An 11,355-nucleotide genomic window follows, 5' to 3' on the forward strand; every position below is an offset into this window, starting at 1 on the left:
ATTTCTTGTTGTGTAGTGCATAGGTATAAATTGCTATGGTCGTTCCTTACATATGGCCAGATTAGTTAGGTAGTTAGCCTACTTATGTGTACACGAGATTCTTCAAGAAAATGACCTCATCAAACTTCTTAAATTGGATTTTCCCTCATCTAATCCTTTCTTAATTCCTTAAGTACTCATGCCATAAATCTCATAATTCTCCCCCACCCAGGTGTTTTGATAATCTTCATTGTCCCCTAATATTGACTCAAAATCACCTTTGGTCCCTACTTAAGATAAATTAGTTCCTTTAACCTTGATTTATTGAGACTCATTAGAAATAATTCACCATTTTACCCTTCACTATTCCTCAAGAACCAAAAAGATTCCATAACATTCAAAGTAAAATAACTTAATTTTAGAGATTATGAAAATTTTGACCATCTAAAAGAAGACCATAGAACTTGTGGGTAAAAACACTCTTATCCTTAAGTTGTTAAAAGCCAATATAAGTAGACAGTCTAAAATGTCCAAAATTATATGTTATTTGGCCCAATTATCTAAAAATTATTGAGTTTTTACTAACATATCATTTGATCATCTTGATTAGTTAAACTCATGGGTTAGTAAAAAACCATTAAGGTTAAGTTAAGGAAGAGTAAATGAAATCATTCTATATGATTTTCTTGAGAATATTAGGTATTCTAGGTTTTAGAACCAAACTATCTCCAAAGGTCTCTCAAAATCTTATAAATATGAAACCTATCTAAGGCAAAAATGAAGAGCTCAAGTGTGATCTAAAATTCTATCCAACTTGCCTCTCAAAGTTCTCTAGCTTTTCAATTATCTCAAATTTCTCTTAAAATTCATAAAAACTAAAAAACTAAGAAGAAGAAAAAGAAGGCTAAGGTGGGACCAATAAAGCCCCTTCTAATCCTTCCTACTCTCACTTTCTTCCTTTTTACTTTTAAGTATTTTTCCTTATTTGCAAGTTTATTTTCTAGCTTAAAAATGTAATTCTTTAAATTCCTAGTCTAAAGGCTAAGGGAGAGATAGTAATCCCTCTATGAGGTAATCTCCCCCTAGAAGTCTTTTAGAAGCTCCTTAAGAGCCTTAGATGTTCTTATTTTGATGTAATTTAAATTCATAAATTAGTTGTTTTACTTTTACTTACATTTTCTTGCAATTTAATTTCCTAGACTAGATATTTTATTTTTAATTTCCTTGATGGAAACAAAGTTAGAGAATAAACCCTCATTGGAGGTGATCTTCTCTTAGTAAGTCCTTTACGTACATATACATTTGCACACCATCACATCTTATTTTCCAAAGAGGTTAGGAGTCAAAGGTGATGATCTCTCTAGATCACTACCTAACTCTCTAAACCAATACAAAAATAGTCCCACGAGGACACAACCCACGTATAAAGGTCCATAGTCTTTCTTATGATGGTGGTATTCAATTCATAGATACCTTTTAAAGGCTATACCAATAAAAATATGCTCCCAAGTAAGCACATAAGCCTCTAAAAGAGTTTTTGGGTCCAAAATGGTGAAATACAAGTGAATTCCTACTAAAATCCTAATTTCACCAAAATTATAGCAAGCTCATTTTTCCATTTAGCTTGCTCATTAGTTTAATTTGTCTATTTTCTAAAATTAAACTATAGGCAATTTTTTTTAAAACTCTTTATAACTCCATCTACTTTCAAAATCTCAAATAAAATTTAAAATTTCATCTATGTTAATCATCTTTGGATGGGAGGAACAAGGTGCCTGACATCTTCTTTGTCCCTCAACCGAACTCCCTCACCTTAGAATTTTTAAGAAGACTTTTCCCCTTTATCTTTTGGATATGTAAGTCACTACAAGTCAAGAATACCAAAATTTTAAAATATTTTTGTGATGTCCATTCACACTTTAATTGAATGGTGGAACCTCCTTGACCCAAGTAGATGAGCTCAAACCTCCCCAAAGGTTTTGAAACCCAAACATCTACAGCTTGGCAACTCCGTTGGGGAGGTGCTAATCAGGTTTAAACCAAATTCTTTCAATTATTTATGAAGCAAAACAAAATAGCAACTACATTTGTGTTTCTTATTATCTCTTTGTTATTCTTGTGTGGGAATGCTTATGATTTTTTTTGTTTGACACTATATTTTTCAATTACATGTAGTGAGTTATTATTTAAATTTCAATTATAATGCCATACCATACAAATTAAAAAAAAAAAAAAAAAAAACTATGCATTTTTTTCAACTTGACGGAATGACCAGTTGTATGCAAACAACTTGAACTTAGCATCAAAGATTCATAATTGTCTCATTTCATAATGAAAGTAGGGCAAAATACCATAATTTCAGGTTTGGTCATGTTTTTACTAAATTTTCTATATAGTAAAATAAAAAACTATAGATGAGGGTCATACATCATTTTTTTTTATAAAGATTATCCAAGTTAAGATAGACCCAAACCAGCAACAACCTAAGACAAATACTCTTCTTTTATCCCAACTCAAGATATTACAATGTTCGTTAGGCAAGTTACTCCTATCAATAGCTAATACTACCAATGGACAAAGACAAACTAGTTAGACCATCAACCATTCTAATAGCCTCCCTATAAACATGTAGAGAGAAGTCACAAAGGAGATATGGTGGTGGAACAATTTTATGTTCACCAATCATCTTCTGCAGTTGGAATAATATGAATCATAAATAAAATATTGATGATGGAAGATTAGAACTATAGTCATTTCCAATGTTTAATCTCAATCATAATATAAATAGTATTTTGACTAAAAATGATGAATATGGTACAAGTTCTATCAAAGAAAGTAAGCATTATTTTCCCCTAAGATTGATTATAACGCTTGTTCAAGCAATTTCAGTAGTTGTTTACAATTATGATTTCGCTCATATAAATCCTAAACCCAAAAAATAGAAATCTAGCAAAAAAATGGGAGTTTGACACACAACTTCAACTTATTCTCAACCGTTTACTTATTTTTTTTATTTTTAATTGAAGTGTAATAAGTAAAGGGTGCCAATATTAATTCTCTTATATTAGTTTTCAATAATTTCCATTGAAAGAATATCATTCTCAACCATAATATATATCACAAAGTTAGGCAGAGTGGGTAAAATCGTGTAAATCTCTTGAAATAAAAGATTTGCTTGTTTTAAAGTCTTTTTAGGATGATCTTACAAGTTCAAGTTCTAATTTTGTCCCATATGACTTAAACTCTGAGAAACAATTTTGGCCCATGTGTAAAAAAGGGAAGAAAATGAACAATCAAATTGTAGAATAGATCAAATTTTTTTTTTGCAAATATTAATCTCACTTACGTAAACTATGAGGATAGCTTGTCATTATCACATCTATTATGACTTTTCAATTGAGATTTATCATTTTTTAAATTTTACATTAGAAGGTGGCATGTGCAAATGCACATATATTAAAAGGGCTTATTTTTAATTTAAGATATTAACTAAAGGATTTTTGAAGATTATACAACATGCAAGTAGCAATAATCTTGAATTTTAATCGAAACAACCCTGATTATATTAAATTTAAATATAAAAGTGGGGGCATTTATGGCAACTTAAATTTTGATGTCTAGCCACTTCTACTCTACCTTTTCTCATTATGATAGTAAAGATATTATATATTATTATGTTTAGTAGATACAAATATAAATCATATTTCATACAGAATAAATAATTTAACTAATTACATGTAATCGTTGTAAGGGAAAAAAAGAATGACGTATGATTTCAACTCCATCTTATTTTGATGTCTGAAAAAATAATTATGATTCAAAAAACAAAATTAATGAGACTTTGCACAATTTTTTTATATAGTCATTTTACAATATTCCACGTGCACTTTACTACTAGATTAAAAGTAAAATTTATGACACTACCCCTTTACTTGTCCCACCTTTTTTTTGGAAAAAACTTTGAAGCAAGCGTGCTACTTCAACATTTTGAAGAAACCCTCTCTATTGAATTACACATGGTATTCCCAAAGAGGTATTCCAAATTTTGGTTGAAATGTGAAGATGTGAAATAAATTCAAAATGCCATGTGTCTTATACTGAGGAGGGTTTCTTCAAATTTTTGAAGTGGCCTATCCTCTTCAAAGTTAGACTCTTTTATTATTTTCCTTTCCACCCAACAAATACTTTTACTTTTTAATAGCTACTATTTCTTAAATAAAAGCTAGGCACCTTCCTTTGGTAGCGGCAAATCTCTACTCCCATAAAGAGCCCAGATATGCCATTAAAGCTATTATGCCATTAAATAATAGCAAACAGTCAAGTGGACATCATAATTATTACAAGAGTCATTTAGACATGTCCCTCAACTTTTTGGCTTAATGTTAGAGATATCCACAGTTAATATTAAAGTTTCCCATGTGACGTGCCCGACCTAGGATTTGTCTAAAAGACCATTATACAGGAGTAGTGATAATCTGACTTACCCACATGACATATTCAATCGACGACCCTAGCATGACATGTTCGGGAATCGTAGATTTGCATTCCTCAAGATATATAACTGTAGTTTTTTATGGGAAAGTAGAGTTCTATACCTCAAGGAGTGCAGATCAACAGTTCCCAAACATGTCACGTCAAGGGTGTCGATTACATATGCCATGTGAGTAAGTCAGATTATCACAATGCATTATAAAATGATATAAATGCCTTTTTCTTTGACCTCTAATCAAAATCCCTTGATTTTTCTCCTAAAAATGTCATCTTCAAATCTTTAATGTATTATAAAAAGTTCTTGATTTTTTTTTATATACCCAAAGTCCCATTCTTTTCCTCCAAAAATCTTCTTGAAGTTTGAATGAGATAGAATCTTTCGGTTGAACAAAAGGTACAATAAATCTCTAAAAATCTTTTATCTTCAAATTGTTAACATCTTAGGTAAATTATTTTTAACCTATTCAATTTCATCTTCAATGTTCTACAGAAATACTTTAGTTTTCTATAAAAAAAAATTCCTTGATCATTGCCTTCTCTTGAAATTCCATCTTGCTCTTGAGGTTCATGGTTGAATTGATAAGATCTTAAGGTCGAAGAGGAGGGTAAAAAAAAAATACAACTTTACCCTAAGGTTCAAGAATGATTGGTTTTGGAGAGAAAATTAGCTACAAAATTAAGACGGAGGCATTTAGATCATTATGTTAGTCTATCAAAGAAAACCTAGGTCAAGGAGTGATTCTTCCACAATGAAATTTGATACGTGAGATTTTGAGTAAGTGTTTACATAATCTTCTCCTGTCTAAAGAAATGATTCATCAAAAGAATGAGATGCATTCCATTAATAAAGGCTTATTTGAGATCATAATATGCTTGGAAGTTCCTCTATTCATTAATCATTTTCCTTTTTCTTGTTGCTAGATATCTCATGTCAACAATTTGAAAACACTAAGGTATCTAATCTTCTACAAATGTTTAAGATGAGGTTGAAAAAGATGGATTGAAGATGATGTTGGATGGATTAAAAATAATTTTCCATAAATATTGAAGAGCTTGAGGATAGTGTTTTTGAAAGAACAATCAAGGACTTCTTTTAGTCAAAGGTTGAAGATGAGGGCACTTAGGTAATTTTTTATTAGTTTATCATAGAAGACTAAGCTCAAAAGGGAATATCACCGAGACATGAAGCAGTATGTCAAAATCAGAACAAAATGATCATGGAGTTGGTTAGCTATACAACTCCCTGTCCTACAGGATCAGGATTTTCTTATATGAAAGCTCAAACTTCCGTTCCTTCCCACCCCTCACTCTCCCATCAATCTTCTTCAAAATTCAAATTAACGGCTACATATACCTGATGATCCTTCTCTTTCTCATCAGCCATAGGCCTTTACGTTTAATTCCCAAATCTTTCTCAACTGCACTGTTTTCTCATCTCCATACTCTCCTACCACACAAAGAAAAACCCAATTGGAACACAACCCACAGCCTTGTTCTTTCACACCCCCTCCTCTCTCTCCTTGAAAAATGCAAATCTATGAACCAATTGAAACAAATTCAATCTCAAATGACCGTAACAGGTCTAATCCTTGATGGGTTCGCTTTGAGCCGTCTCATTGCCTTTTGTTCAATCTCGGAATCGGGTAGTCTTGAATATTGTAGAACAATTATAAACAACACCCAAAACCCAAACACATTTTCATGGAATATAGCCATTAGGGGGTATTCCGAGAGGGTAAATCCTAAAGAAGCAATAATGCTATACAAGCAAATGTTACAAAGTGGGGGATCCCGACCTGACAATTACACCTACCCAATCTTACTCAAATCTTGTGCTCAGTTTTCAGTAATTGGGATCGGTTATGAGATTTTTGTTCATATCGTGGAATTGGGTTTTGATTCGGATATTTTCGTTCACAATGCGATGATTCATATGTTGGTAGAATGTGGAGAAGTGGAGGTTGCACGCCGGTTGTTCGATGTAAGTTGTTTGAGAGATTTGGTTTCTTGGAATTCCATTATAAATGGTTATGTTCGGAGTGGACGACCTAGTGAAGCGCTAAGGCTTTTTCGAGATATGGAATTGGAGTATGTTAAACCCGATGAGGTGACGATGATTGGGGTAGTTTCATCATGTGCCCAAATGGAAGATTTGCATCTTGGACGAGAGTTTCAACGATACATTGAAGAAAACGGACTGAAATTAACAATTCCGCTTAGTAATGCACTAATGGACATGTATGTGAAGTGTGGGAGTCTAGAGCCAGCACAAATTTTGTTCAACAAGATGACTAAGAGAACCATGGTTTCGTGGACTACGATGCTTGTGGGTTATGCGAAGTTTGGCTTCTTGAGTGATGCTCGGAAGCTTTTTGATGAGATGCCGGAACGAGATGTTGTTCCATGGAATGCCTTAATTGCGGGTTATGTGCAATGCAAGCGTGCCAAAGATGCTCTTGCTTTATTTCATGAAATGCAAGCCATGAATATAAAACCCGACAAAGTTACGATGGTTAGTTTGTTGTCTGCGTGCTCGCAACTTGGAGCACTCGATATAGGGAAATGGGTTCATCATTATATTGATAAACACAATTTTTCTATAAATGTTACTTTAGGAACGGCTCTAGTTGACATGTATGCGAAGTGCGGGAACATCAAAAAGGCACTTCAAGTGTTTCGGGAGATGCCCGGGCGGAATGCTTTGACTTGGACAGCCATGATTGGTGGTTTGGCTCTTAACGGTCACGCTCACGATGCCATATCTTTCTTCTTGGAGATGATCAGTATTGACTTGGTGCCAGACGAAGTCACCTTCATTGGGGTCTTATCGGCTTGTTGTCACGCAGGCTTAGTTGATGAAGGTCAACGATTTTTTGCACTAATGAGCTCGAAATTCAAGATTTCACCCAAAATTAAACATTATTCATGCATGGTGGATCTTCTTGGTAGGGCCGGCCTCTTGGATGAAGCGGAACGGCTAATCGAAAGGATGCCCATGAAGCCTGATGCCGTGGTATGGGGGGCATTGTTCTTTGCTTGTAGGATTCATGGTAATGTTGAAATAGGGGAACATGTAGCGTCGAAACTTCTTGAGTTGGACCCTCGTGACAGTGGGATTTATGTGTTGCTTGCAAATATGTACTTGGAAGCGAAAATGTGGGATAAAGCTAGGAAGGTGAGGATGATGATGAAGGAAAGAGGAGTAGAGAAGACTCCTGGTTGTAGTTCCATAGAAGTGAATGGTTTTGTTCATGAATTTATAGTTAGAGAAAAATCACACCCAAAATCCCAAGAAATTTATGAGTGTTTGATACAATTGACAAGGCAATTAGAAATAGTTGGTTACATCCCTAGTGTTTCTCAACTGAATGTATGCAGATAGCTTGCTCCTTTAGTCTTTCCTGTCAAATAGAGTTTGTAAAGCCCAACAAATGCAGAGGCCTCAAAGTGTAAGTCACCATATGAAGGGCCTTGTGTAGGAATTTATGATGTTATGACTATACAATTGAATGAAGGAGGACAATTCATTCAAACCACACCAATCTAGTTGATATTGGTGGGACATCTGTCCCGTTGCCCTGATTCCCCAATGTTGCGGTGTCACCATGTCCATGGAACTAAATCGACAGAGCCCGGAAAATTATCGAACAAAGAACCACTCCAAATGATTGGGCATCGGGAATCGTCTCTTCATGAAAGTTGAATTATAGACGATGATTCTCTCATCAGGATAACTTATACAAGAGTTGTAAAAGGATGCATTTTCATCTTATATATTTTGGTTTCCTTCATTTAATTATCTCATGTATGACTAATTGGATTTTTATGGGAGAAGAACCCGTAAGAATATACCATAGTTCAATGAAACAAATTATTACAATGAGATACTTTATACAGACATCTCTTCAAAGGAATAGAGCAATAAGGAAATTAAATTAAAACCATGAAACCATTTGTACTTGACTTAAAATAGGGAACGTTGAAGACCTCTCCTGTATTATTCTCATAACATGCTGTCGGTTTTCGCAGGCAATCTCTTGAAGAAATTGCTGGGCACAGAAGGCAACTTACTACGAAATCTGGGGTGACGAAGCATGTATAGGCCAGCAATTAAAGCCATTGCTCTGAATGGTGTCACATACAGCACCACAGCTGCACAAAGACAAAACACAATGAACAGACTACTTGCTCTTGGATCTCTCCAGCTGAGCAAAGACTGGAATCTCTCCCCTTGTGTTGCCATATCTCCCACCACGGTCTGAATCCTTCCCGCGACACTTCTAAGCCTATCATACCGCATTCGTACTATGTCTTGGGGCTTCGACGTCGGGAAAGTATCAAACTCTTCGTCCATCTCATCCGGGTGGACTGCCTCGGCCCATGAAAGTCTAGTGTCCATGTGTGGTGGGTGCCTTGGTCGGAACCTATAGTTCCATATGCCAATAAGGAACATATACAGAAAGATTGTCGGAAGTATTAGTTCGGGGTACCAAATCAATATCAAGAACAGAACATGAACTAACACCGACGTGATTGGGTTCTTCCAATTACACACATCATCGAACCATCTACTGACGGCGATGACACCTGACAGTAACGACATTATCCTAAAGAAGTTAGCTTTACTTCTTCTCATACTCCACATGTGAGAATCGACGTCCAACATGTACTCGACAACCTCTTTCCTAAGTGGCGGTTCAGCCCGTGCTAGCCTCGCCGCTACTATGCTCATCGCTTGGTATCTTAGGCTGTCTAATTGGTTAACTGTGAAGGGGTGGAGATAATGCATCTTCGGTAGTAGTGGATGACCATAGAGGTATATCATGTTAGCGAGAGACAGACACGTGAAACGCACAGCCAACTGGAGATCCCCCATCTTCTTCACCCCTGATGGGTGCAAAACAAGGAGTGGGTACGAGTGTGTGTAAATCTTATCAGTTTGTAGTGTTGATAGTCGAATTCTCACCTTTCCGATCCTCGAGTCTTTTGCAGAGCCACCACCACCACCTGGTTTTTCGCTGGCACCCAAGTGGCAATTATCGAATACTCCTAATGTGATCACTGTGCACGGGTCATACACCTCCCATGTGTATTGCTCATTCCATTTAGGACTAAAGCTGTCGATCATGGTTCTCGTTCGTACCCACTTCTGTCCATACCTCGCTACACAATAAGCATCTGTTGTACCTCTTCCATCCTTCATCTTCATTGGAAGCAATCCTTGTGCACCAAGGATACCTACTTCCAATATACCAAATGGTTGCTTCCATAGTTGTCGTGCAGTTGGGCGTTGATCGCTTATGTACAAAGTTGATTCATCAAGTACATGATAACCCCCTTCGAGACACACTCTTAGGTGGACTCTGCTTGCAAATTGGTGTTCCTTCCTCTTATCGGCTTCCAAGATACCAAACCCAAATTTTTCGAGGTTGAACCAACGGGTATCAACTGGCCGGTGGTCCAAGCGTTTTTCGAACAAGTTGAGTGGCAAACTTATCTTCCCGAGAACCTCGTCTTTCGATTGGTGCACTCGATCCTCAACCGTGAGGACCAATTGTTCTTCAAAGGGTTCTGCCACTACAAAGACAAGATCTTCGTTCCAAAGTGGGCTTGTGGTGCGTGTCGGGCATAGCTTTGTTTTCAGCACTTGGCTACCAACCTGAGCCTTCACAAAGGCCTCTGGGAGACGGCTTTTGTCATTCGGTTGTACGTCTTGAGCTTCAATCACGTTAACCCTAAGGTACCACAATTTGGGTGAGACATAGACCTTAGATCTAATATTGAACACTCCCTCTCCATGTATGGAAGATGCATAGGAGTGCCAAGCCTCTGGAAAGGCTTCATCGGCCTGTGTTCCCATCCAAACAGCTAACATGATCTCACCTCTCACCTTTCCCTCTCCCCGCCGGTCCTCGAGCCTATACCACTGTGGTGCTAACGGGCTGTCAGGTGGCACCCGAGTTGGCACCTCATGCAAGTCGAATACCACTTTCCCAAGATAATCATCTCTCCCCACCATTTCTCTCTCTCTTATGAAAACCTCTAACGTCGATGATTGAATCTTGTCTTTGGAGAAAGCGAAAACTTCATTCCACTCCGGGTTGGTCTTCTTCTCAAAGTGCCTTGTCGTCCCTTTATAGTTCCCGAGTTTCACCTCTGCGTATGGATCGCAACTTCCGGTGATCACATTGGTGGGTAGTTCTTTGGCTTTGACCACTCGAACATACAAATAGTACATTTGTTCAACAAGGTCGTACGTGCTCGTGAATTTGTCTCCCGTCATCCAGCCTCCTCCACCTCGGACTCCTCCGTTTGGCCATCGTTCTCCAAGTTGTGGGCTTGTGTTCTTCAATTGGAAATCTTCTTGGTTGGGATGGGCTTGTGGGTTGGTCTGGTTCATGATGAATGACACTTTTGCCCTTCACTTTGATGGTTTGCACCAAAACAGTTTCAGCTACTGCAGAGTAGCATAAGCATTAGTTCATGACATAGTAACATTAATTATACAAGAGAAACTACTTCTGTTCTAATATGGTACTATTGTAAAGTTTCATTCTTTTTAAATATATATACTTGAGCCATGAATTCTTACCTTTTTAAGAAAACTGCGACAAAGGAACGACTTAGATGAAGAGCTTGATTATATGGGAATGGAGGCTCTTGGTATCGTTGAAAGCTCGACTTCTGCAAGTGGTTTGGATGACCATTCTTTGTTGTTTGTCGTACAAACATGGATGTCTTCTACATGCACAACCAACTTCACGATCCTTCAAGAAATCCGAAGCTCGATTCCAAAGCAAAGGTAAAGAAAGGAATACTTTGGTTTTGGGTCTCTTTAATTTTTTTCTTTTATATATGTCAAGCTTTCTTTCAATGGAGAAGATA

At 36.7% G+C, this 11,355-nt stretch overlaps 2 protein-coding genes across 2 annotated transcripts; one reads left to right on the plus strand and one right to left on the minus strand.

Moving 5' to 3' along the window:
• Positions 1–5,778: 5,778 nt before the first annotated feature.
• Positions 5,779–8,303, plus strand: SLO1 (SLOW GROWTH 1). The gene has a single exon (XM_086422957.1). It carries the CDS (start codon positions 5,828–5,830, stop codon positions 7,850–7,852), a length of 2,025 nt encoding a protein of 674 aa, XP_086279083.1. The 5' UTR covers positions 5,779–5,827; the 3' UTR covers positions 7,853–8,303.
• Positions 8,217–10,870, minus strand: LOC147386700 (FT-interacting protein 1-like). Its single transcript, XM_086422956.1, has one exon. The coding sequence runs from the start codon at positions 10,868–10,870 to the stop codon at positions 8,474–8,476; it is 2,397 nt and encodes a 798-aa protein (XP_086279082.1). The 3' UTR covers positions 8,217–8,473.
• Between the last annotated feature and the right edge of the window lie 485 nt (positions 10,871–11,355).

The sequence above is a fragment of the Akebia trifoliata genome, chromosome 14 (genome assembly GCF_017979445.1).
Source record: "Akebia trifoliata isolate Shusen 1 chromosome 14, ASM1797944v1, whole genome shotgun sequence".
Taxonomy (NCBI): Eukaryota; Viridiplantae; Streptophyta; class Magnoliopsida; order Ranunculales; family Lardizabalaceae; genus Akebia; species Akebia trifoliata.